Source organism: Neltuma alba, unplaced genomic scaffold (assembly GCF_004799145.2).
Source record: "Neltuma alba isolate B1F8T4 unplaced genomic scaffold, ASM479914v2 tig00010758_pilon, whole genome shotgun sequence".
NCBI classification, from domain to species: Eukaryota; Viridiplantae; Streptophyta; class Magnoliopsida; order Fabales; family Fabaceae; genus Neltuma; species Neltuma alba.
This window is the reverse complement of record NW_021635583.1, coordinates 238,828-264,633: the sequence shown is the minus strand read 5'-3', so window position 1 is coordinate 264,633 and position 25,806 is coordinate 238,828. Positions and strand designations below refer to the sequence as shown.

Genomic DNA, 25,806 nt, shown 5'->3' with positions numbered 1-25,806 from the left:
ACGTGAGAAAGTTGTTTGAATGAAGGGAAAATATGAGAAATATTTGGTGCGATTGGTAATTTTATTATGGTCGAATGTGATTCGTAGATTAATTATAAAGTGATTTTGTTGGAGGGGAAAAGTTTTTTGTATTTATGCGGGAGGGCTTTCCTACTTCCATCGTTTTTCTTATTCCCATTTTATACCGAACAAGTCTACGCGTAAATAACCTTTGCTGACTTGTATTTGTTTTTTTCCCAACAAACCCTTTTGACTGTTGTCGACCCTAAATCCCAGTCTTTCTATAAATGAGAAGAAAGAAAAAGTTGCCATCAAAATTTTTAAAAGTTAATTTTGAAAACTTAAAAAAAAACATTGTTTATAAAAATCAGATAGGGTTCGGGAGTTGATTGTGTGTAGGGAAAGTATTAGGCACCCCACAACACTTGTTCATGAGAATGGTAACCCTAAACTGACTAAAAAAACAATATGATCTTTTATTATATTTTAATTATCCTAAACAACAAAAGAAATATACTCTTTTTATTTATATAAAAAAAGGAGCAAAAATAAAAAAAATAAAATAATTACAAAGCTGCATTTGACCTAAGATAAAAACATAGGGCTTACATACCCTTTAAATGGATCAAAATTGACGTAATTCAGGATAAAAATGTGTCACTTAGTATTTTTTTATGAAAATATTTATTCGATTAAAAAGGATATTTTTGTGGGTTGGTATTTTTTAATATACAAAATTTTTTGTATTTTTATTTAGAAAATATTTTTTTGAAAGAAATTTTGGATTATCCTTCTTACGGAGGTTCCCATAATCTCATACGAGAGAATAATCGTTCAAGCTTACAGAGGTTTTAAAAACTTCACACAGCTCTGAAAAATATTTGAAATTATATATATTTAAAAAAGGATTTCTTTTAAATTTAATTATTCATTTAAAGACATTAGGCCAAAATTATTTCCTCCAATTTTATTCTAAAAAGAAAACTTGCACAGCTATGATAGTATTTCTGCAGAGACTCCCATAATTTTACACAATTTATTAATAAATTTAGATACTTGTGGAAGTTCAAAAACCCTCGCACGATACATATTTTTTAAAAAAGAAGCGTTTTCGAAAATAAAATGAAAGAACACCCAAAAATCAATTCGTTATGAAATTCAAACCAAATGCAATAGATAGGAAGAGAAATTGATACCTGATGCTCTGCTTATCAATTGGCTAAAAAGAGAGAAGATATTATGTAATAAGCCAATAAAAAACTAAATGCACAAATTAAACAAAACGACATGAACAAAATAAAATAAAATAAAAAAGATAAAATAAAAAAGGGGAAAAGGGAAACACAAACAGGACAATATAGAGGCAGGTATCAATATAAATATATATATATATATATATATGTTAAAAGAAAATAAGAGGGCTCATAATAACACTTCCTATTTTAGCGCTAAATCACAATTTTTTTAATTTTAATTTTGGTTTTTTTTATTTTATTTTTTTACAATAATGACACTGAAAAATATTTCTAAATTGAGAAGCAAATCATCTTGAACGAGGAATTTTGATTTTTATTTGTTCAACTTTCTTATTTTTCTTTTTAATGAATCCAACCCGTATTTCTTAATTTGTAGGTCAATTAGATTTTAATTCTCATATTTTATTTTATTATGGGGAGAATATTTTTATTTAAGTTTTCTCTTTTTAATTTGCCACATGTGGCGTTTCAAGTTTTAAACTTGGCCTCTAAAAAAAAAATTCAAGAAGGATTTTTTTTATTTTTAATTTTTTTTAGTGGGTCTGACAAAATGGGGTGTTTACACTTGTAAAAATTCAACAACAAAAATCATAAACTTGTAAATTTATGCTAATAATATTAGTACACTATTTTACTAATAGAGCATGATATCTTAGGAGTCATCTTTAAGCTTTATTTTCTTAGATAACCCTAAACTTCATGTCATATACGTGTACATTAATAAATACATTCATATAAGTTTCATATATTTAACCTTAATTAAATTTTGTTTGCACAACAAATGATGTGTTATGAACTGATTATGCAAGTTATATTATATACTATTAGGTTAATATTAAGGAAAAAAATAAAAGTATAATTTAAACAAAAAGCAAAGGCATATATGAAAAAACATGATTGTAAAGATTACAGGAAAAATTGTTGTGAGGTCTTAAAGAAGTAAGATAATTACCAAAAAATTTGTTGACAAGTGAGTAGCTAAAACCTGTTATCATTTTTTATATTGAAACTTGTTGCTACAAATTATTCAGTTGTTATGAGATTTTTTAGTAAATATATTTTTTTGGGAACCTTACAGTGTATCTCCCAAGATTATATTAAAACTTGCTTAAGCTCCAACGAGATGGTGATAAATTTTTAAATTACACATAAATAGGAAAATAAAAGATGATTAAAGTTATAAAGATTGAAAACATGAAGCTTCGTTGCCAAAAAAAAAAAGAAGTTTCAAAATAATTTCATAGGGTCATTTTTAACATGTCCTTAATGGTGAAAAGATACGCACGGTTACTAATAACAAAAGCGAGCTTTTGTTCGCCCAAAAAAAAAAAAAAAGCGAGCTTTCGTTGTTCGCGTGTTATCAAACAACGACCATCAACTATGCCGTAACTTTCTTCTTTGACCATGCAGAATTAGTCTTAATCGTTCAACGATTCAAACTTTAATCACTGAATCTATCTTTATAAAAATTAAAAATGTTACCTCATCAAGTCATCTGTTGTAAAATCAGCTTTTTTAATATCATTTACCCATTACATCATTTTTTTTAATTTCTATTATATATATAACATGATGGTTTTTATTTAAAATATTTGTAGATAATCATTTGACCCCTTATCGATTAATTTGGTACTGTAGTTTATTTTAATCACATTTACAAATCGGGTCCCCAAAAAAAAAAATCACATTTATAAAACTTAGTTTTATTATTGAATTACACGCATTTTTCTCTCTATAATGTTTTTGTCTCTCATTCAAATCATTTCATCTCCATTTCAGATTACGAGTCACACTCACACACACAAAACAACATTGATTGTATTTTAAAATAATAATTTGGAAATTTCCCTGCATGGTGACTTGCAGTAATTGCTAGATTGAATTTCTCTAGACTAAAACAAAATGGTAAAATAAAAAGTTAGTATATATGTATGCATGGGAAGTAGCCAATAAGATTTTATTTTGTCTCCAGACCAATTTTTTTAATTTTGACCGAGACATGAATGAATTAGTTGAGATCGGGATTTGATAAATACCTGTAATAATCATTTCTAATGTGAAAAAAATAATATTATCTCCCATCTTTAATATAAGAACTACTTGGATTATTGAATTTGATCTTAATTACAAAGTTTCAATCAATATTGTCTCTTAAATTTATAATATGTTACTTAGAATATCCTTATTGATTATAACGGTTCTCATTACTAAGAAATAGTTTCAATACAAATGTTTAAAAAGTATAATTTAGGAAAATCACACACATTATAAATTATTAACGAACCTAACTAATTTTTTTAATATTCCTAAATTAGTCATCTAGTTTTTATATTAACATATAGAGATAGTATAATAGATTCATGTTTAATGGATTGTATTAATTAAAATATGTAAAGTTTAACAAACATAGCATGCTTTTTTGGTTTACATCATATCACATGCTTCATTAACTATCAATTACGTAATTATTAATTAATAGAGCTAATGGAATGGTCACACTATGAAAACGAAAACAAATTTTGATGGATTTGCAAGGGGAGCCTCAACCTTTTTTCGTTCGAGGACTTTGGATGGAAGGATGGGGAGAATTACTTCCCTCATTTTGTTTGGATGGAAAGAAAATTAAAGGTGAGAAAGAAAATCTTTTCCTTCCCTCTCCTCCATTCAGAGAGTTTAAATTCATCCTTCTTCTCCTAAATTTAAGAAGTATTTAGATATCTTCAAAAGTGTTTTTTAAAAGTATTTTTTTTAATAAACTGAGATTTTTTTTACATATTTATTTTACATATTATAAAATTATTTTTAAAATTATGATTTGTTTTCTGTCTAGATACTCTCTTAACAAGAAATCATTAAAACACTATTTCTGTTTTTTTAACTAATAAAAAAGGCCACACACACACGCAGAGACGGGGATCAAGCTAATTATCTGCTTTTTAAATGACCAGCGTAAAAGAAAAGTGAAGTAACCCAATCTTCGTCGTCTGTCACTTTCCTTTCAAATCCATGTCATTTATATTTTGATTTTTGAATGCAATCCCCGTCCATATCACGCCCTCCTCATTCTCAGTCCTCCATTTGAATCTCAAAACCCATTAGCAGCCTTTTTTTTTTTTTTTTAAGTTTCTTCTAAAAGGAGGATTAAGTATGGAAACAGGTTACAAACAGAAAAGAAAACTCAATCATAAATTTAAGTTTCCAAATTAAAAAAAAAAAAATCAAATCTGAGGGTTAAGATTTTAGTTTGAACAAAAAAAAAAAAAGAAATATGTATTAAAAAACGGCAACCTTTTTAATGGAGAGTTGAAGGTCAAAGAAGGGCTCCTTTGGCGCGCATTAAATTCGCGTGCTTACGTGTACGAAGCACGTGCATGAAGAAGGCGCGTGAAGTCCAAAATAAATGTGACACGTGGTTGTCGGCGGTGCCCACATCTTCGTTTCCTCTATCCTTCGTAGGTTAAGTTCCTCTTCCTCCAAATCCCCCCCTCCTCCTGTTCTTGCTTGCCCCAACGCCTTGTTTGGTTCCACAACACTCTGTTCCATAAACCATTTTTTCAATTATTATTTACAATGTATGAATCGTATAAATATTATATCTATTAAAAACACTTTGTTATTGAATTTTCATTTTACTTTTCTATTTTGTTTATTTTCAATGTGTTGTATTTGCAAAAACAATATGCATCTTTTTCTTTATGAATCTACATCCAATAATAAGGAATTTTTTTTGTCTCTTTTGCTGTTGTGTTGTTATTGATGAAAAACGCTCTAAATCCAAGACAAGTTATTATTATCAAATTTTAAAGCACTAACGTCCGTTTTCAGAAAATATCAAGAGGGAATTAAATTTTAAATAGAATAAAGGTAATTAAACAATAATTTATCTTCAGTTTTTAAACCATTTGGCCCAAAAAAAAGTTTTAAACCCCTAATTTTTTTAGAACGCATAATTCTTTGCGAGAAAACATCCAATGTTAATTAATAACCTTATTTATGTGCTTATTTATTAGTGTAAGGGCGTTAATAAAAGTGCAATTCTCTTTTAAATTAAGTACACTTATAATAAAAGATGACTCGCATATAAAAAATTTGTATTAATTTGTATGATTATTTTCTTGAGACACAAAATTTATACAATGTTAAAAATAAACAGTATTACCTCCGATCCTAATTATAAGAGCCAGTTGAATAATTTGAGGAGATTAAGAAAGTAAGTTGAGTTAGTTATTTGTCCTAAATAGATATTGTCTTTCCTAAAATATCCTTATTAATCAAGTGTATTGATTAGAACTATCATTATTAGAAGGGTTACTTTGAAAAAAATATATAAATATGAGAGACAAAATGGATTGAGATCTTATATTTAAGACCAAAATAAAAGTCAAATAGGGTCTTATATTAAGAATTGGATAGTAATTCCCACATACATGCCAAGCGCAAAAGATAAACCCTTTCAAGTTTTAACTAGATCATTAAATGTACTGATTTGTATTATTTGTGAACTATGGATAGGGTGCTTCGTACTTCGTCTAATACGTAAAGCTCATACTAATTTCTTGTTCATTTATAGCTTTTATTTTTCAACCCTGTTTATTCTTTCTTTTGTTTTAACTTTAAATTTGCTATAAAAAAAAATCTGAGAGGATCCGAACAGTCACCTAAGAATAATCCGTTTCTTAGATAACATGGGTAATGAAGAAGTCAATTTGTTTCTAGTTAGAATGGGCAATGAAGGGGAAGTCGATTTGGTCGGACGTGTGTTTCACGATCAAAGATCAAGCCAACAAAAGTACTACCTCCTGTTCTTACTATAAAATATTATTTAACTTTTATTTTGATCCTAAATATAAGACTCCAATTCTTTTTGTTTTTGATATTTAAGTATTTTTTTAGAATAGTAGATCAACACTTATTTATTACAATAACTAATTTAACTTACTTTTTTTTAATCTCCTCAAATTAGTCAACTAATTCTTATAATTACGATCAGTATTTCAAAATCAATCTCTCTCTAAATTTTAGCTAAGGTATTTTTGAGATAATCTTTCCATCTACTAGACAAAAATATATGAAGAGAGTGGATTTCTTGCCTCACCCCCTCAGTTGAAATTTTAAAAGAGCATGAAGATCGATCATTTCAAAAAATCTGCATATTGAATCTTTGTTATGCATTTTACTATTATTTTTCAGATTTTTAGGCAGCTACTTTGATTTAAAATTTCCTCATTTGTAACTTTTAGGTCGCTATATATATATATGTGATACCAACACTGTCATCAGTTTTTCTTAAAATATATGAACTATTTTTCCTTTTACATTTTCCGCACATAAAAGAATGAAAACTCACCTTTTGCAATTAAAGCAAGGACTTATAAAAATGAGAGTTGCCGAGTCAGAAATCGAACGCGGCCTCACTGCGTAGCTACCTGAGAACGCAGAAGAAGGCCATGTCTCCTCAAGTCTAAACCAAACCCCCGAAAAATTCCACCACGCCTTTCGCTCCCTATATACTTTCAGATTCTCTCTTTTTCTCAATCTCATTCTCTCTCCTCTTCCCCATTTTCCATCTCTGCCAATGAAGCAGAAACGACCGCTACCTAACGTCAAAATCCATCCTTTTACATGACGAATTCCCTCTTCCCCCTCACCGTCTTCTCCGTCAACGTTTGCCTCCTCGCCGCCGTCACCCTCTTCTCTGCAATCCCCTTAATCTATGCTCTGGGTTCCGGCGCCACTCTCGCCGTAGTCGATGACTCCGGCACCGTCTGTGGCATCGTGTCAGGGGAACCGGCGCAGCGCATTGAATGCTATCGTCGCGGGCAGATCCTGCCAGTTGCTCCTAACATTTCGTTTTCGTCGATTTGCGGCGGGAGGAGCTACTTCTGTGGCCTTAGGTCCGGTAACTACAGTTTGCTCTGCTGGGACGCTGTATCTTCCAATTCCAGCGGTTCCTTCCAACCGAAGAGGCTTTACTTTAATTATACTGCTCCGTTGGAGAATCTGGCGGTTGGGGATACCCAAGTGTGCGCGACCGTCGTGGGTTCAGGCAACGTTCTGTGCTGGAGACCCAATGACGTACGTGTGCCGGGTCACTTTGCGACGATAACATCTGGGTCTGGCTTTTCTTGCGGGATCTTGAAGAACACTTCCCGGGTTAGTTGTTGGGGAATGCAGCCCCTTTCGCGTCAAATAGTGAACGGATTCGGAGTCATGCCCATGTTGAGTCTTGTCGCCGGCGATTCACATGTTTGTGGATTGAATTCAACAGGATTTGTGGTATGCAGAGGAAATAACAGTTCTGGGCAACTTAGTGTTCCCCAAGGACGACCTCTGGAATATTCTGGGTTGGCTCTCGGAGCTGAACATAGCTGCGCGATCAAACAATTGAATCGTTCGGTTGTTTGCTGGGGAGGCGGAGGGCAGTTCTCGGCGAATGTTACAGAAGGAACATCTTTCGAGTTAATTGTTTCTGGGTCAAATTTTACTTGCGGATTAGTCTCCGGCAACTTTTCTGTAATGTGCTGGGGACCTGGTTGGGCTAATAGTTCTGGCTCCAATCCGCTAGAGCTTCCTTTACCACCTATTCTCCCAGGACCTTGTGTTCAATCTTCTTGTGAGTGTGGTCAATATCCTCAATATCAAAATCTGTGCTCTGGTTCTGGTGTTATATGCAGGCCTTGTTCTCCAAACATTTCAGCCCCAACGCTGCCGCCATTCCCTTCTCCGCCACCCTTGGTTTCTTCTCCGCCGTCGCGATCAAAGGCACTGACCAGGGGTTTATTGGCATTCGCCATTGTTGGATCTATCGGAGCTTTTGTCGGTATATGCACCGTAATTTATTGCCTGTGGACTGGAGTTTGTTTTGGTAAGAAGAAAGTTCACAATTCTGTCCAACCCAGAATCACCAGAGAAGGTAGTTCCAATAATGGAGGTGCAGTGAATTCTAGCAATAGCCCGCCTTCGAGGTCATCCACCATTAGACGTCAGGGGTCAAGGATAATGAGACGGCAAAGGAGCGGAACATCATCCACAAAACATCCGGATAGGGCAGAGGAATTCACTCTAGCTGAGCTTGTGGCAGCCACGAATAATTTTTCCCTTGAAAACAAGATTGGTGCTGGTAGCTTTGGTGTTGTGTATCGAGGGAAACTCGCAGATGGTCGCGAGGTGGCGATCAAGAGGGGTGAGATTGGTTCAAAGATGAAGAAGTTTCAAGAGAAAGAGAGTGCATTTGAGTCAGAACTCGCATTCTTGTCCCGTTTACACCACAAACACTTGGTCAGGCTAGTTGGATTTTGTGAGGAAAAAGATGAGAGGCTCTTGGTGTATGAATACATGAAGAACGGAGCATTGCACGATCATTTGCATGACAAGAACAACGTGGAAAAGATTAGTAGTTTCTTGAATTCGTGGAAAATGAGGATCAAAATCGCTCTAGATGCTTCTCGAGGGATTGAATATCTCCACAACTATGCAGTCCCACCCATCATTCACAGAGACATAAAGTCTTCCAACATTCTTCTCGACGCGAATTGGACAGCGAGAGTGTCTGATTTTGGATTGTCATTGATGGGTCCAGACTCTGATCATGATTACCGGCCAACAAAGGCCGCAGGTACCGTAGGATACATTGATCCTGAGTACTATGGTCTGAATGTCTTGACAGCCAAGAGTGATGTCTATGGATTTGGAATAGTACTGCTAGAACTCTTAACTGGAAAGAGGGCTATATTCAAGCATGGTGAAAATGGCGGCACCCCAGTGAGTTTGGTGGACTTTGCAGTGCCTGCAATAATAGCTGACGAGTTGCCCAAGATTCTGGACCCGAGGGTTGGGCCGCCGGAGATGAACGTGGCAGAGGCGGTGGAGCTGGTGGCGTATACTGCAATGCACTGCGTGAATTTGGAAGGGAAGGACAGGCCAACAATGACTGACATTGTGGCCAATCTGGAGAGGGCTTTGTCTCTTTGTGATAGTAGTCATGGCAGCATCTCCAGTGGCACAATCTCTATTGTTTCAGAATGATAATCCAAATTATTATTTCCCCCCCGGAATTATTAGAACAGGCATTGAAAAATTTTGTTCTGAGTCTCATTTGATTCTTTCTGATACAATTACATTGGGTTTACCCTTTTGGGGTGTAAAGATTAGGTTAATCATCCAACACTCTAGCTGTGTAATGGAAGATTACATTGATCACTAACAGCTAACCAGAAAATGGACAATCTTTTCTGTTCCTCTAGTTCTCTCAATCTACTCTTTATGCATTGCATACTGCACATGACATTACTCTTAAAGATACAAGTAATTATACCCTTTTACCTGCAGCTGCAGTTTGTGATGAACATTAAAACCAGAGCAGTATATGAGCATTATTTGGTCAACAACTGTATATGGTATTTGGTGGGAGAAGTAGTGAGCAATAAGAATATCACATCAAACTCTCATTATTCTGGTGAGAACCTGATAAGGAAGCGTCCACCGTCCAATTGAAGGGCAAGGAAGAGAACAGATTGGAAAAGACGGATGTGGACAAGGAACGTCTATTAAGGAGTATAAAAAACACTAAATAGGGGTTCATTCTGGAGTTGCTCTCTGTATATGAGTGGTTGAGCTATATGGTATGGTGAGCCCACATGCATCATAGTTAATCCTTTTCCTTCACTGTCATCTTTCTACCTATGGTCCCCAGCTAGAAACAGAAAAAGACTTATCTTTTCTTTCTTTTTTTTTTTTTTTTTGCCTCCCCATTTGAAATATCGCTCCTAACTTCAATGTTGGGCGCAACTTTGACCGAGAATATTCAAAGTTTCTCTAACCAGACGATTTGGTATTTCTGCTGCTTTTATTGCACGGTGGAAATAGCAATGACCAACTAAGAGGACTTGGTCGGTCTCAGACCTGCTTCGAAAGTTCGTGAAGAAATTGAAGTCTGAATTTTCTGTGGGGATGACCCGGTAGGGAATAATTAACTGGTGCGGTGCCTCAACGCTCAAAGTTCAGAACTTTTGATTCATTCCGAGTGGGGGCATATTGAAGGCCATGGAGGGAAGCATGGGCCTGAAAATGTGAAGTTGAATATGTCGGAGGCGTAAAGGTAGACTGATGAGGACGGGACATGTGTGATGAGTATATTACATTTTTGTGTTGTGACATCAAGGCCCTGCCTTTCCAGATATGAATCTCATGAGTGAACCCTGTCTGTTTTACGGTGTAATTATGGTATCTTACAATGATCCATATTCTTTTTTAAAAAAATCAAAATTAGAAAAAAAATAATTTATAACAATTTTCAAAATGTTAAAGCTATTATCATATTTAAAAAAAATATAATTTCAATAAAATTTTTAATAATAACAATTTTCTGTATGTTTGACAGTAGATTCGTAAAACTTAATAATAATAGTTTTATTTTAATTTTAATATTGAATGATTATAAGTCTTAAAAGTTTCAATTTTTGCTTTTCAATTTATGACCGAAAAGCCTCCACAATTCATATTGCGTGAGTAACAAGGTTTTCCTTTCTAATTATTTAGAAAGCATAATTACTATATACCCTTCCAAAACAAGAAAAAAAGAAACAATAGGATATACAATTTTTTTCTTCAAAATTTTTTTAATGCCTTTAATTGCTTTCCTGGTTGAAATGATTAGTCAATATGCTTATTTGAATGCTGACTAAATAATTAGGAGCTCACTGTTACGTGTCTCTTATTGTTTATTAGGAGTATTTTAATAAATTAATTTAACAATTTTCACATTAGTTATGCCCCATGAGGACAGCATTAATGCATTTCCATTTGACACCAACCATGCGTTTTTGTTAATTTATTTTTCAGAACTACCTCATCAATTACTGTGTTTGGCAAAAAAAAAAAAAACAATTATAATTAGAATGTGAACCCTTGACCGAAAAATGTGAACACGACAGATTATCAAAGTTAGTGTTGTAAATAGAAGCTACTCCCTCCATTTAAAATTGTAAGGAATTTTTCCTCTACAGTACCACATTAAAAAATGTAAGGCAATGATAACGTTTTTTCAGTAATATCCTTAATTGAGAGTGTAATCAGTAAAATTTTCCTGATTAAATCAGAATTAATATGCAGAGAACGTTAATTTTGGCTATTATCTAACTTGTTAAATGGTGTAAATTGGTTACAAGTGCCTTTTAATTCCGAACAAAAGGCATAGTTCATAGTAACTACCAAGTACTCAATGTTTGATTAATTTGGCGGCAAAAATGTTTAAATTAATTTGAAATAATAACTGTAACATATACAAGGCTCTGTATAATGTTTTTATGGCAACAATTATTTGAAAAGAAAAAAAACTTCACATCACGTGATGCAAAATATATAACAAATCTCTAATGAAAACTGTTCGTATGGAATCATCGTGCCCGATAGATCATGTTTCAATATGATATTTGATTTAATGAAAACATGACCTACTGTGCTAAGATTTCAGTGAATCAATTGAAAAACAATTACCAAAGACAGAAGAAGAGTATGTCTCCATAAAAATAGATTGCCTTCCATCCATAATCAAATTAAAATACACTAAAAAGAAAAAGATATGCGATTTTCTAATTTTTCTTTTTTTTTTTTCTGGAGACAATTTTTTCCCCTTAATGTGATTTGATGATCACGCATATGATTAATAGAATACATTCACAAGCCTTACAAGTTACATATTAAAACTTCAGCTCTTATTCTGACCCAAAAAAAAAAAACTTCAGCTTTATCCCTGAAAAATATTTCTTTATATTACTCCTCCGATCCTTAATATAAGACCCATTTAACTAATTTGATTAGATTAAGAAAGTTAGGTAAGTTAGTTAATTATAAGAAAAGTGACATATTTTTCCCAAAACACCATAATCATCTTTCTTAATACTCCCTCTCCTTCTTTTACTTGATTGTAGTTGAGGGAGTATTCATAGGGGTAATTTAGAGAAAATTGATAAATATGAGAAATGAGTCTTATATTTAGGACCATAACCAACTCAAGAATTGGGTTCTATATTAAGGACCGGAGGAGTATTAAGTAGGTCAGTAGATTAGATTAGTCTTTCGGTATGAATATACATAAAGTTAGAAACTTAAAACTGAGTAAATACACAATTTGAACCTAGAGGGGAAGGCCTAATAGGTCACAAACCGAAGGATTTATAACTTAAATAAATGAATATATATATATATATATATATATATATAGCTAATAAGATAACAGACATGTTTTATGGATTAATTACTCCAGCAAGCACATCTAGGGATATTAATAACGCAATTACACAAAAGTTTATCCACTCAAGGCTATACTGTACATAATAAGATTCAGAGGAACTCAAAGCGCATAAGGAGCCTCACAGAAGGGTACTTATCCCCTTTGCGGCTATGTAGTGAAACTGCCCGAATTCCACGTCTGAGCTCTGCAACAGGCAGGCATGTTTGGCCACCAAAGTCATCTTTTTCTGACATATCGTACTCATGAACTTCTATGCGAAGTACTGCCAGTTCTGGAACGGTAAGAGGGAATTCGAATGTTTCGTTCCATGTAGGAAACCAATTGTCCTCTATTGCTTTTGTCCTCTTCATCACACCATCGGTTGGTACTCCGGCTATTCCCACCTGCATAAAAATTGAAGTCATGGCATGAGTATGGTGATGATAAAAGAAAGGACTAGAACTCTGTTTTAGTCCTCTGTAAATTCCTGAGCTAGTTCCAATAGATTTTCGTTAGTCCTTCTGTAATCTATTGGCATGGCACATGGCACATCCTAGATCTGTTAGGGAACGTGCCGCGTCATTAAATTTATTAGTAAGTTGCTATTATAGAGACTAGAGTAGACTGACGTGAAGGACGGAGATGAAAATCAAAATTTAATGGGGAACAACTTGAGAATTGGCTCATTTGTGACTAAAGTAGGGCTTTATTGCAAAGGAGAGAGAGAAGATATCCAGGTTAGGTAGTTCATCATATGCAACATCTATTGCTAGGATGAACATTGTCACGTGAGGAGCAAAATGCAGAAGAATCAACAAGTGCGGAATGAAGTAACTGTTAAATTAGAATATGGGATTCAGCCATGTGAAATATTATGATGCAACAAATCATATCATCCCCTTTTCTCAACCAAAAAAGAGAGACAAGGAAAATCATATCAACTCACTCTTGTGTAGAAGTCCGGAGGTGAGAATTGATCAAAGTGGGTTGGCCGGAAATCATCAGACCATCCTTCTCCCATGTATACGGTCACCTAAGTAAGAGTCAGAGAAGTATCAGATCTTGATTAGGACCATAACCACAGACACCTACCCCATAATATCTCCAGGCAATGAAGCTCTCACCTTCAATGTAGTCTTAACAGGTAGCTTGGTTTTAGGATCAAAAACCCCATTATTCGGGAAAGTCTTCAGTAGGAAATCAGGTTTTTTAACATAACCACATCCACCATTGGCTTTGAACATTCCTTGCATCACCCAAAGTGATCTCCCATGCCCCTATCATGAAAGAGCCGGCATAAAAAACTGACAAGTGAATCTCGTTCATGACTTTAAACATATCATAGTCGATAATATAATTCATACCCTTTAAGGGATATTAGAGCATTTTCCTTTAGTATACTATGTAATAGATAGGGGAATACGAACTATTTCGGAAGTAAGGTTGGTTAGTCAATGAGGCTATAAATAGATGGGTTAAGTTTGTAATCAAGGGCTTTTGGGTAATGACAAATTGAATTCTGTTTTCTCTCTCCTCTCTCCTCTCCCTCCTCCCTCCCTCCCTCCCTCCTATCTCTTTCCCCCTGTTTCCTTCTTTCTATCCCTTTCCTACCTTTCTTGTACAACAGTACACTGCAAGTAGCTTGGATGCAGACTTACTTCCTCACCTATCGAAATGACGCGGACTTTAGAATACATTAACTTCTAGCATTTAATACACCAGTTTCATCGAAGTATAACCTCATAGTTCAATAATAGAAGATTTTGTTTCGAAGAAGCACGAAGGCATAAAGGGACATGGAAGAAAAAAAACACAAAATCGATGCAAAATGTGCGGGGCCTGTTTTGGAAGAAAAATCACCGTATCACGTTTTAAACGGCTGGATCCGGGAAGTCTCATAACTCTCAAGTGTTTTGGTGCTTGACCTCACTCGTTTAACGTCTCCTGTTGGTGTTTCTCAAGTTATTAATACCTTCACCAGTTACCACCATTCATGATTTGGAAGGAAAAGAAACAAAGAAATGAAAACGTAAAAGAAGTAAATGGTGGCGTAATTAATGAAACCCAAGACATCCTTAAACAGTAAGAAACTAAATCAGAAAAAAGAAAGGACGGAAGAGCTAAAACCTGCATGTTAAATGCAACCATTTGAGCTCCATGCATCCACCCAATTAGTGGGTTATAATTTGATGAGTCAATGCGTGTACCTTTTGGATACACCCTCAGGATATTCCGCTGAGTAAACCTGCAGTACGCCAATAATCAGGACATCGATACTTTGTTATTTATTTCCTTATACATAATTATATATCATCTGGCAAGAAATAGAACAGGCCTCCGAGGTTGAGATAACCACTAGATATGCCACCTGAATTACATTATTATGCGCTCAAATTGCTTCTTGCGTAACCACTTCGTTGCCAACTGTGTCAAACTAGGATATATGGCCTAAAGATTCATTGCTTCTTGGTTTTTGCAGGCAATATGAATTCAGATCACAATGCATAGCGCCAAGTAACAGTGGAGAGCCTATAAAATATAAATTTCACCAGGGGAATACATACTTCATAGAAAAAGACAGTGATAAGACCCACTTAAAAGTCAAACTTGATCACTTGTACATTACCACAGGGAAAAAAGTAAATATTTAGAAGGAGCTCGGAAGTTATAGGATGCTAGTTCGAGTCATACTGCTAAAAAACTATGTTCTTTCTAAGATGAACTTTTCAGAAACATTTATCAATACCTGACAATTTCTTTTCCATGAGTTACGGAAATCTTCTCAAGCTCTTGCTCACTTAAGCTTAGACGTCGCACTTTATCAGGATCCACTTTCAGACATTCTTCTATTCCACCTTTGGGTTTGCCAGCATGAATGGCAATTAAACGCCTATATTCAGGAGCTCCATCATTATGATGTGACTTATCTGCTTCTTCAGGGTCCTCCTCTTCAATTACCTCTTCTTCATACACATGGTTCTGCAGACATGGTGAACAAGAAAGTCATTCATCATAACTCCGATACAAAACTATGTTTAGTGACGATCTATATTTTATATGCAGCATGGCCTCAGACTCTCGTACCTTGTCATCAGCAAAACTGCCACCTTTCAAGCCTGGGACTTCCTTCCCCCAAGCTTCTTCATCACCTGAAGCCTTTGACTTCAGAGACTCATTCCCCTTTTCCTTGACTTCTTTAGCCTCAAGGTACTCCTTAGGCGGTTTGGTTGATATTATAATCCTCCTTTTAAGTGATTCTGGAGAAGGAAATTCCTTCAAGCATTCCGTGCCAGGAGAAAATAGAATGTCTCCAAATGTTTGAGTGACCATCTAAAAAGTTGGAGCAGGAATGGTAAACTAAAAGAAAACATGCATTTTAAACCCAAAACAAATACAAAATGCCTAACCTGAGCCACTTTAGCCTGCAGATTTGGAGTAAGATGGTCTTCTAGAGTTATTACAAGTGGATATTCAGACGCAGAAAAGGCATGCTCCTTAATGGACCTCAGACATTTGATAAGCTCTACAGGAGCAGTCAGCGTCCTACACAAAAAACATGGATAAAGTATTATAATAAATTGTTATTCCCTTCCTTACAAACTGATTTACTCCAACATCAGTTTTAAAGTAAACAGAAGGGAAGGCTTCGTCCATTCTGAGGGGATACCCTGCTTTGCAAGGTAAACCCCTCATGACAGCAAACGAAAGCAAAAAAAGAAAATTAAGATGATTTTAACGTCTATTGCCTTGGTCTTTTATGAGTACTGCTGCTAGAAGAAAGAAATAAAGGAAAACTCACCCCCCGGGGGGGGGGGGTCATACCTTCCATGAAGAACATCCACATCATCCTTTGTAGCATTAGGCCATATGTCCAGTTCTATCACTCTTACACCTCTTTGGAGGGCTTGTACAATGGGAACATCACTGCAATCACTACTAAGCTGATTTCCAGTGAGATAGGAGTTGTGACCAGTGAATATGAAATAATGAGACAACGGTGCAGTCATATCATGGTGTACCTAGACACAGGAAAGAATTAGACGAAACGCAATCGTCAGAGGAAGAAAATCGAAAACATAAGTTTGATAATGACTTGTGAACGTTTAGATAAAACCCTTCTAATGGTATATTGCTAAGGTGCCAAAAAAAGTAGTTTCTCAAATTGACAAATTGCTGTAACTGCAATTGAATACATTATTAAAAGAAATGCATATCCGTAGATATGGTCATATCCGATAAAGTATTTGTGAAGTTAATTATAAAGCAAATGGTTGGTTTCTTACTTGCATCAACGCCACGTCGTCGTCAAAAAAAAGGGGCATTTGTTTTCAGATTAAGTTTTGGTTGATGGATTAACCCATGCTTGAAACATTTAATTATCATCATGTTTTAGCATCATTTCTCAGAAAGTTAAAACGCTGCTTCAATTAACATCGTTATTGCCCATGGATGGATTCAAACCACAATGCATCTATGCATAATACTAAACGGGAATTATCATGAAGCCAGGCATCAATATCATCATGACCAATGAGAAAGTGAGAGCAAGGTAAAGCATGACAAACCACGCGCGAGTACAGGGATAGTCAGAACATGGAAGCAGAGGACAATCAACAACAGGAAATCCATAAGATGGAAGATAAACGATGCTAAATCAGAGCTGCCGGATGCCGTGGGCAGCAGTGATATTAAAGCAGAAAGGGCAAAATGGATAAGAAAAGCCAAAAAGTTACCCCAAGAGAAGGCGAGAGAGGTGGGTTTTGGTCACTGAACAGGTACTTGAAGAAACCGTCGAGAGCGAGACCCCTGCGATGAAAAATATTCAAATGCTTGAGGCCGTCGATGATGGCCTGGGCTTCATCTTCTGTGACTTTCTCTTCTTTCTGAACCTCAATCAAGAACCTCTGGAGGTGAGTAGCAGTCATACAGCCATTCTCAGAGTAGAGATCAAAAAGCGACTTGATCTCCGGCGGTGCTTCTGAGCCGCGAAGCTTGAACCCCCGGCGGCAGCAGAAGCAAACCCTGTAAGTCTGTTTCGACATGCGTGCTGCCCAACTCCGATAAGTGAGGAGATGAATGGTAGGTATGGATTATGGAAGTGTGCGGGGGCGTGAGGACTACGATGATGCTGATGAGAAGATTAAATGCGTCAGGATGGGAATTAAATAGTGGAAGAGACCTTTTTCATGCGGGAAAAAACTAGCAGCAGAAGTCTACTGTGGAGGAAGGGCACTCGAGCGCGGTAAGGGGTGGGTCCTACGTGGCGGGCCTGACCAATGAGCTGTGCGGCACTTGGCGCCATTCAGCTCCCCACTGGGTCCCACAGGCCGCACTTGGGATCTCCGCATCCCCTGTGGCAACGACCAGTTCTTGGATATATATATATATATTTTTTGGTTTTGGGTAAACGCTTGGATATTATTTTTTTATTCGCTTGCTTAGGTGTTTTATATACACGTGGTCAAACTAAATCTTGAAACATATTTTTTGTTTAAAGGTCGGTATCAACTGGAAATGGTTGTTTTATATGGACTTGAATCATGCCGGTTGCGTGATGTTATTTGAAATTTTATTATGAAAGCATACTACGCAATGAGTAAATTCAAATACAAGATAAATTATTTAAATAATATTATAATTATTTTGGATAATAACAAAGTGGCGTGGACGAAAATACAAGGTAATTAATGATCAGTCTAATGGGGTTGGTGATGTCCACGTCAGTAAAGAAGAAATTGAATTGAACCCAATTTTGGCGTTACTCTTTTTGTTGCTTTACTTAGCTGTTCGTTATCCAGTTAATTTTCTTGTCCCTTTTTTTTCCCTTGTGGGGCCACCTTTCTAATGATGAGTAAATCTGCCGACTCCAACCTCTTTGAAGTACTACTTGATAGTTCTTCCGTTATGGAAGCATTTAAGTTCAATTGAAGTGCAGTTATTTAGTTGTGAATGGTAATACTGTTATAAATATAGACTTTAGAGTAAATGTTAATACTTGATTGATTTTATTGAATCCAGCAAGGATAAGAATTTTATATAGATTATTTAGGTGAAAAAGACCTTAAATGGACTTATGGACCCAGCTTCTTTGTTCTCTTTTTTTTTTTGGCCCCTTCCCCCTTTTCTCGCACTCTATTAACTGTCTTGTTTCGTCGGCTTTATTTGTTAATATTGCTCTCACAATTATTTTAAATAACTCATGTAAATAAGTAAATTTTTAAATCATATAAAGAGAAAAAGTCAAATGCTAGTAGTGCGCGAAAGGGTGAAGATGAAACTGATGCGTAATTAATTGAAATATACAGATACAAATACCGCAGTCAGTCTCTGGCGGATGATGGGAAAGCCGCAGAGGGGACAATGCAGAGAGACAACTAATGGTTGGATTGTGACCTCATGATTATTGCCGACGTGGGTCACGCCAATTTTAGGCATATGCCCCCATATTGGTCTTCTTACACGAAACTACCATCTAATTTACTTATGAATGCTTGGACTTTATGGAGCATCTCATTCATCGTAGAATTTAATTTAACCCCTTCGTTGTCTAATTTACTTGCAATTATGATGTTAGCACTTACAAGCTTTCGGTCAAATAAGAAAACAAAAACTTGCATACCTTAATCAAGTACCCACAACTAACTCATCATAAATCTAATTTGGTGTCAAGATGAGGTAATTAGTTAGATTTAATCAGAATGTTAAATACACCTGAGAGTCAAATCGCACATTTATTGGAAAATAAATTATCGAAAGATTTAGATATATTATGGCACTAAATTTGGGGGGAAAGAACACCTTTTTTTAGGACCAATTGACCCACAGTTTGGAGGGGAAGAAAATTAGAGGGGGTATGAAATTAGGCGGAAAAACTTTCAAACATAGTAAATTTTTTTAAATTGTTTTTTTCTTTAAGTTTTCCTTCATAATATTCTCCCTCTTCCTGTTTTCTTTCTATTTTCCCCTCCTTTCAAAGCAGGTCCGAGAGTCAACCTATCTCCCGAGGCCGAATAAGGCTTTGCTTCAAGAATAAGTAGTAAAGCAAGTTGATCATGAAAGAGTGTAACCACACATTGCAAGCATTTTAGTGACTGAGGAATTAAATTGCAAATATGTATAATGGAGGGCTAAATTATAAGCTCATCAATCTACCAAGAAAAAAATCCACCTATTTGTCAAGGAAAGGTTAATAAATCAAGCTAATCATTATAAAGTTCTGTGCATTCACTTTTGACATACTATTTGTCTTCTACAATCTCTCCAATCTGACCCATGGACATGATCTTCGGGTATAGTAAATTTTTACAGTAGTTACGTAGGGTCCCAGCTAAGATCTATAAGCTTCAGCACTCGGGTAAAATTTGATGCTCTTGAAACATTTTGTTTTTAATTTATTAAATTGATTTTATAGCAGTGAATATAGCCACTGAACTCTACAGCCTATGACACTGTTTGAAGAAGCTATAGATAAAATGCTCTTGCTGCCAATGGTCAGAAGGAAAAACAAATAAAGATACCCCCATTATAAACAAGAACAGCTTGGAGGCTAGACGACTGAATTGCCTAGTTTGAAACAAACTTAAAATGCATGAAAAGCCTCACAGATTTGAGTTGGCTGCCCTTTTTGTCATATAGAGGGACTGATCGGAATCCAGGTCTTAGCTCAGGAACCGGCAAACATGTCTGCCCACCAAAGTCATCTGATTCGTGCCTGTCATACTCTCGAACTTCTATCCTCAGTAAAGCCAACTCTGGAACCGTCAGAGGGAATTCAAACCCTTCATCCCAAACGGGAAACCAATCATCATCTATTACCTTGGTTTTCTTCTTGACTTTATCATTATCTACTCCAACAATACAAACCTGTCATGAATTCAAACAGATTCTAAGGATAATTATAACGTCTTTTGGTTTCTGTTTATTTCTTTTCATCCAATGGTAAGCCTTTGATCTCCTAGACATGATTGAAGCATCCAACTCACCTTTGTGTAAAAGTCTGGTGGAGAGAAAGAATCAAAGTGTGTTTGGCTGAAATCTGAGCTCCATCCGGTCCCTAAATATACTTTAACCTGTAAGTGGGGTAAGAACAGATTTCAGAAGCCGCCATCAAATCAGACAAACTAATTTCCCCTTTAAATGACGCCACTCACCTTTAATGTCGTCTTCACTGGCAATGTTCTGGTAGGATGGAAAACCTCACCGTGGGGACCTCTCAACAATAAGCAATCAGGCTTTTTCACATAACCACAGCCTCCATTTGCTCTAAACATCCCTTGCATGAACCACAGTGATCTGCCATATCCCTGCCAAAGATAAGATTTGTATTTCTATAGAAGATTAGGTGAATAGTAAACGCATTTCATGCAATTGCCTTAATAAAAATACTCCTGTAGTGTTTACGAAAGAGTCCAGCAATCTCCTCCTCCAAGAAGGTCAGAGGAAGCTTTGCAGTGACTGGGTTTTCAAGATAAAGACAAACAAAGAAATATTTTTTTGTTTCCTAAAGTAAGATTTAAAAGAAAAAAACCGATTGACTACTAAAATCATATCAGAAAAAGCACTTCACTTCAAGTAAAACTCCACTGCAATAAAAAATAGCTCAGAGAAGTAACCACACTTCAAAAGTTTTTCAATTGTTAGTCCACATAAATAAATTGTTACTGTAACCAAAAATAAATAAATAAATAAATAAATAAATTGTTACATGCAAACATAAATACCAGAGAGTGCATTTAGACATGAACAAAATAAAGATTGATGTATAACCTGCATGTTGAATGCAACCATCTGAGCTCCATAACTCCACCCAATATGTGGTCTGTAATTTGACGAAGAGACGCGTGTTCCTTTTGGATAAACCCTGAGAATATTCTTCTGCGTGAACCTACAAGCATGATTGATATATGAGCTGGGAGATTGTCAGCTACAAAAGTGATTTGAAAAAAATTATATTGCAGTTACTACTTCAAAGTAGAGTTCGCAATTGCCTAATAATTTCGGCACCATGAGATGCGCAAGTCTTTTGAAGCATCTGTTCACACATGCTTAGGCGTCTGACATCACCGATAACACTTAGATAATCCTTTGCTTGACCCTTGGGTTTCCCAGCATGGATTGTGATCAAGCGCCCATATTCAGGTGCACATTGCTGGAGTGATTTTTCTTCACTTGCATTCAAATCTTCCACTTCATCACGTTCATCCCGCCACTAAATCAGTGACATAAGCATGAAGAGCTTAAAATTAAATTTTATAGGGTGATATTAGAGAGGGCAACCCATGATCAACAAGCCATCCATCAAAACACCCGCTCAATTCTATGAGTAAATTATGGATTTATAAAATAGGTTAAAAAGCAGAAATTTTCTTTCCCTTTTTTAATGGATGGATTATGGATGCCTATTGGATCAACTAAAATTAAATCTATAAATATATTTACACACAAATAAGCTTGCCTGTCAGATATATTTTGGTTTCAATGGAGGACTCTGTAACTTCTTATAAAGAAATATGAAAAAGGATCATGCCAGAAAATAAGGGGGTCGCCCTTGCAAGGGTTTTGAATTTGTCTGGTGGTCAAAATTGAAAGAAAAACAATTTAAGAACACAGAAAAGTTCAAAATCCAAGGCAAATAGTATTCATACAGTGACATAAGTTTAAATTCTACATAATATATTGATATACCGATTACACCCACAATAATCTTTTTACTCACCTTGCCATCAGTTTCTGGTTCATCCATAAGACCTGTTGGTGATGAACATTCAGATTCAAGATACTCTTTTGGTGGTTTGGTTGATATAAGAATTCGATCTTTCAATGATTCTGGTGAGGGGAATTCTGCCATGCCATCTATCTCAGGATAGTAAAGGGCATCTCCAAATATTTGGGTTACCATCTAAGAACAGGCAGAACCAGATGACACAAGAAACAATCAAAGATCCATAGTTTTCATTGGATCTTTTAAAGGGCAACAGAAATTGAAGCCTACCTGCGCAACTTTAGCTTGAAGATCAGTTGGGAGGTGGTCTTCTAAAGTTATAATGACTGGGTAATGAGATTTAACAAATGCATACTCTTTTATCGACTTCAAACATTGAATGAGTTCGACAGGAGAAGTGAGAGTCCTGAAAGATTTGAAAGAAAAATACTCAAGTGATTTTGATTAAGTTATCTTTGCAACATTGAACTGAGGATTCATAGGTACCTTCCATGAACTACAATAACATCATCTCGAGTTGAATTAGGCCATAAATCTAGTTCAATTACTCGCACACCGTCAAGCAAAGCCTTTATAATTGGCACATCACTACAATCACTGCTCAGTTGATTCCCAGTCAGATAAGAATTGTGTCCTGTATATATGAAATAATGTGACAGCGGAGCATTCATATCATGATGCACCTGGAATAACGCAACATTTGTATCATCTTGCAGAGACTTCTTTTACTTCACTTGGTAAATATGCGGTTTATACATAATTCAGCATCATAAGTAAGGGCAGGGAACACCCACATGCAAACACAAAGCTTGATATTATCTGCTAAATCCCTTCTTTAATCTTGTTCTCTATTGACTCCTCGACACTATGTACATGCTTCAACAAAGATGTAATTCACGATGAATTAATGCTAGACTTGATCTAATTATTGTCTGTTGACAAATGATTGTCACAGTCCCAAAATTGACACTATAATTCAAGAATTTTATCCGAGTCAACACCCTTTATTTATGGGAATTCTTCAGCATAATTAAATACAAATTCATTCGCACAATAAATGTTACTAGAGTCCATAAGGTTTAGGCATCCATGAGCTCATGCTGTGAAGTTGCTACCTTTTAAGGCTCATATGCTTATTTTCAAGTATATTACATCCCTGTCATCAGAGGACACACTGCCAATTCATGTCAATCATGTACACACGTGTCATTATGTCAAGATAAACATGCATACACTTTTCAGATACAACACATACAACTGAATATAGAAAATAACTAGGAAGCCTAAAAATTCTGTCTTACTAAGATAATATAAATTTTTACTAACGTTTCTTGTGAAATTAACTATCGAAAGATGTAACTTATTTTTGGCTGATTCTCTCTTTAATTTGACGAGTGGACTATAATCGTTATATAGTATATATTTCACACGTGCTATGCCAATTTCTCAACCTGTTTGCCTTTGTTATATAGTATTTTCAAAGTTTATGGGCCCTTTAGTTATTATTGGGTTTCTTCTCCGTAATGTTCCCCCTTTTCTTTACGTCGCTTTATTTCTTCTTGAACTGAAAAATGCAGGCAAAGAGATAGAAAACCAGAGAACTAGAGAGTCAAATCGGCATGATTGGGAAGAAGTCATCCAGACCAGAGAGAACAAAAAGTACCAAGGAAATGTCCAAACACAATCAAATACAGACATTCTAAAGGATTACGGTTAGCTTACTTGGGATTTTATGGGGGCATTGAAATCATCGAGGAGTAGAAAATGGAAGAAGTCGTCCAGACTGATGCCTTGAATGGAGCTCGGGGGCTCCGTAGCTTCAATCTCCTCATTCTGATTCCGCAATTGCAAGATCTTCTCAACTATCTGGGTGGAATCTGAAGAGGTCAAGTCCGATTCGCCTTGGTGCATCAACAGGAACTGGCCAAGTTGATCGGCGGACATGTGATCGCTGCCGGAGGCGAACTTGTAAAAGACGTACTTGACGTCCTCGGGTGGGCCCGGCTCCGAGACAGTGAACTTAAGGTTGAAGCACTTGAATATTTTGTAGTTGTAGGTTCCCATAATTTTCTTCCCGTTCTTCACCTCAGCAAATTGAATTTGATTTCACCTCAGACCCAAATCAAGAAGTCACATCGAGAAAAAATATTGAATTTGAGCTCAAATGACCGAAATTATAAGAAAGATCGAACAAAGGAGAAAAAGGTTTCCGGGAAAGCTGGAAAGGTTGGGACATTAATCCATTACAGAAAATAAAAATGGTGGTTTTCAATGATTTTTTTTTGGCGAAATTAATGATTTAGTGAAATAGAAAATTTGATGTCATAAAATTAGCAAAACTTGAGAGGAAAATGCTTACTAATCGGAGGTTTTTAACTTTGAAGTAGAACTTCGATTGGACAAAATATCAGTTGAAGAAAAAGCATTATATGGAATAATGGAAGTGCTTGTGGATTTTTAAAAATAAACAAATGCTACCAACGCAATTACTGGTATTTATAAAATAAAAATATCACAATCACGTTACAAAATACAAACGAATGAAAACAGATTATCAACTGTTTGTAAACAATAAACGGGACAAAGTGGACGAACTCTATTAAGATTTAAGAATAATGATTAAAAAACAAAGTTTGAAACAACCAAAGGCATGCCTTGATTCTGTATTGTCCTCTTTGGGCCGAAGAAAACGTTTGTTTTCCATAACAATGCGTCTTACCTGTGTTTTTCAAAAACCATAATACCGTTTTCAATTTTTAATATAAAAATTAGATAATTAATTTGAAAAATTTAAAAAAACTATTTATAATAAATATGTATTGATTTTTTTAAATTACTTTTATATAATCATGTACATTAAAATTATACTTGGATGAAAATATCTTGTAATCAATAGAGATATTTTTAAGAACACATTATAAATTTGTAAGACAAAATAGTTTGGAATCTTATATTAAGAGGGTGTTTGGGTAGAAATAAAATCATTATTTTAAAAGTGTTATTACGATATACGAAGTAAATATATAAAGAAATTTATCTTAATTTCTAAAAAAATGTTCTTAAAAAGTGATTTTAGAATTACCCAAATATCCCAAGACTATCAACTAGCTCTAATATTTATTAGAGCACGTGTGGTAACTTTTAAAAAGCATCGTTGAAATGTTTCTAGAAGTTGTCGTGAATGTTTATTTATTTAATATTTTTTTCTGTCAACGTGTTAAAATTATAATAATATGATTGAATATATACTCCCATATTGACAATATTCCCTCCCGGGGCACATACATATGATTCCTTTATGAGCTGAAAGAAAAAGATAAACCGGGGATAAATTTTTCATTGAAAATTTAACTAGTAAATAGTACCTGGAGACTTTATACAATTGAACTTTCTCAGTGTGCCACTTAGTTTAATTCATATGCAATCCATCTTTCCTTGTGTATAATTATATTTTCTTATGTCACATCCTCTTTTTGTGTAATTGAATATCCTTTACGTGCAATCTATCTTTTTTTTGTATACAAGTTATCATCTTTATGTGTAAATTAGTCTCTTATATCCGAATGATATTTTTTGCAAATCATCTTCTCTATATGCAA

General features: G+C 35.2%; 3 protein-coding genes across 3 annotated transcripts; 1 reads left to right on the top strand and 2 right to left on the bottom strand.

Annotated features, from left to right (window-relative positions):
- The first annotated feature begins 6,680 nt into the window (after positions 1 to 6,680).
- On the top strand, positions 6,681 to 9,336 carry LOC114758836 (putative serine/threonine-protein kinase-like protein CCR3). Its single transcript, XM_028947923.1, has one exon. It carries the CDS (start codon positions 6,879 to 6,881, stop codon positions 9,279 to 9,281), a length of 2,403 nt encoding a protein of 800 aa, XP_028803756.1. The 5' UTR covers positions 6,681 to 6,878; the 3' UTR covers positions 9,282 to 9,336.
- A 3,074-nt stretch (positions 9,337 to 12,410) lies between these two features.
- On the bottom strand, positions 12,411 to 17,612 carry LOC114758841 (phosphoinositide phospholipase C 2). Its single transcript, XM_028947927.1, has 9 exons — positions 17,220 to 17,612; positions 16,309 to 16,505; positions 15,894 to 16,029; positions 15,571 to 15,816; positions 15,233 to 15,465; positions 14,614 to 14,731; positions 13,611 to 13,763; positions 13,433 to 13,519; positions 12,411 to 12,890 (listed from the first exon to the last, which is right to left on the bottom strand). The coding sequence occupies exons 1-9, from the start codon at positions 17,526 to 17,528 to the stop codon at positions 12,597 to 12,599; spliced, it is 1,773 nt and encodes a 590-aa protein (XP_028803760.1). The 5' UTR covers positions 17,529 to 17,612; the 3' UTR covers positions 12,411 to 12,596.
- Positions 17,613 to 19,864: 2,252 nt separating this feature from the next.
- On the bottom strand, positions 19,865 to 24,296 carry LOC114758842 (phosphoinositide phospholipase C 6-like). The gene is made up of 9 exons (XM_028947928.1): positions 23,930 to 24,296; positions 22,694 to 22,890; positions 22,478 to 22,613; positions 22,202 to 22,384; positions 21,474 to 21,694; positions 21,253 to 21,370; positions 20,637 to 20,789; positions 20,469 to 20,555; positions 19,865 to 20,349 (listed from the first exon to the last, which is right to left on the bottom strand). Exons 1-9 carry the CDS (start codon positions 24,269 to 24,271, stop codon positions 20,050 to 20,052), a joined length of 1,737 nt encoding a protein of 578 aa, XP_028803761.1. The 5' UTR covers positions 24,272 to 24,296; the 3' UTR covers positions 19,865 to 20,049.
- Positions 24,297 to 25,806: the final 1,510 nt, after the last annotated feature.

Coding starts and splice junctions, on each gene's coding strand:
- LOC114758836 (XM_028947923.1), top strand. CDS start 6,879: ATGACGAATTCCCTCTTCCCCCTCACCGTCTTCTCCGTCAACGTTTGC.
- LOC114758841 (XM_028947927.1), bottom strand. CDS start 17,528: ATGTCGAAACAGACTTACAGGGTTTGCTTCTGCTGCCGCCGGGGGTTC. Junction 15,466..15,570: donor GCAGTTTTGCTGATGACAAG/GTACGAGAGTCT, acceptor CCATGTCTGCAG/AACCATGTGTATGAAGAAGA. Junction 12,891..13,432: donor CTCCGGACTTCTACACAAGA/GTGAGTTGATAT, acceptor ATTTTTATGCAG/GTGGGAATAGCCGGAGTACC.
- LOC114758842 (XM_028947928.1), bottom strand. CDS start 24,271: ATGGGAACCTACAACTACAAAATATTCAAGTGCTTCAACCTTAAGTTC. Junction 22,614..22,693: donor GTTATTGTAGTTCATGGAAG/GTACCTATGAAT, acceptor CAAATCTTTCAG/GACTCTCACTTCTCCTGTCG. Junction 20,350..20,468: donor CACCAGACTTTTACACAAAG/GTGAGTTGGATG, acceptor AATTCATGACAG/GTTTGTATTGTTGGAGTAGA.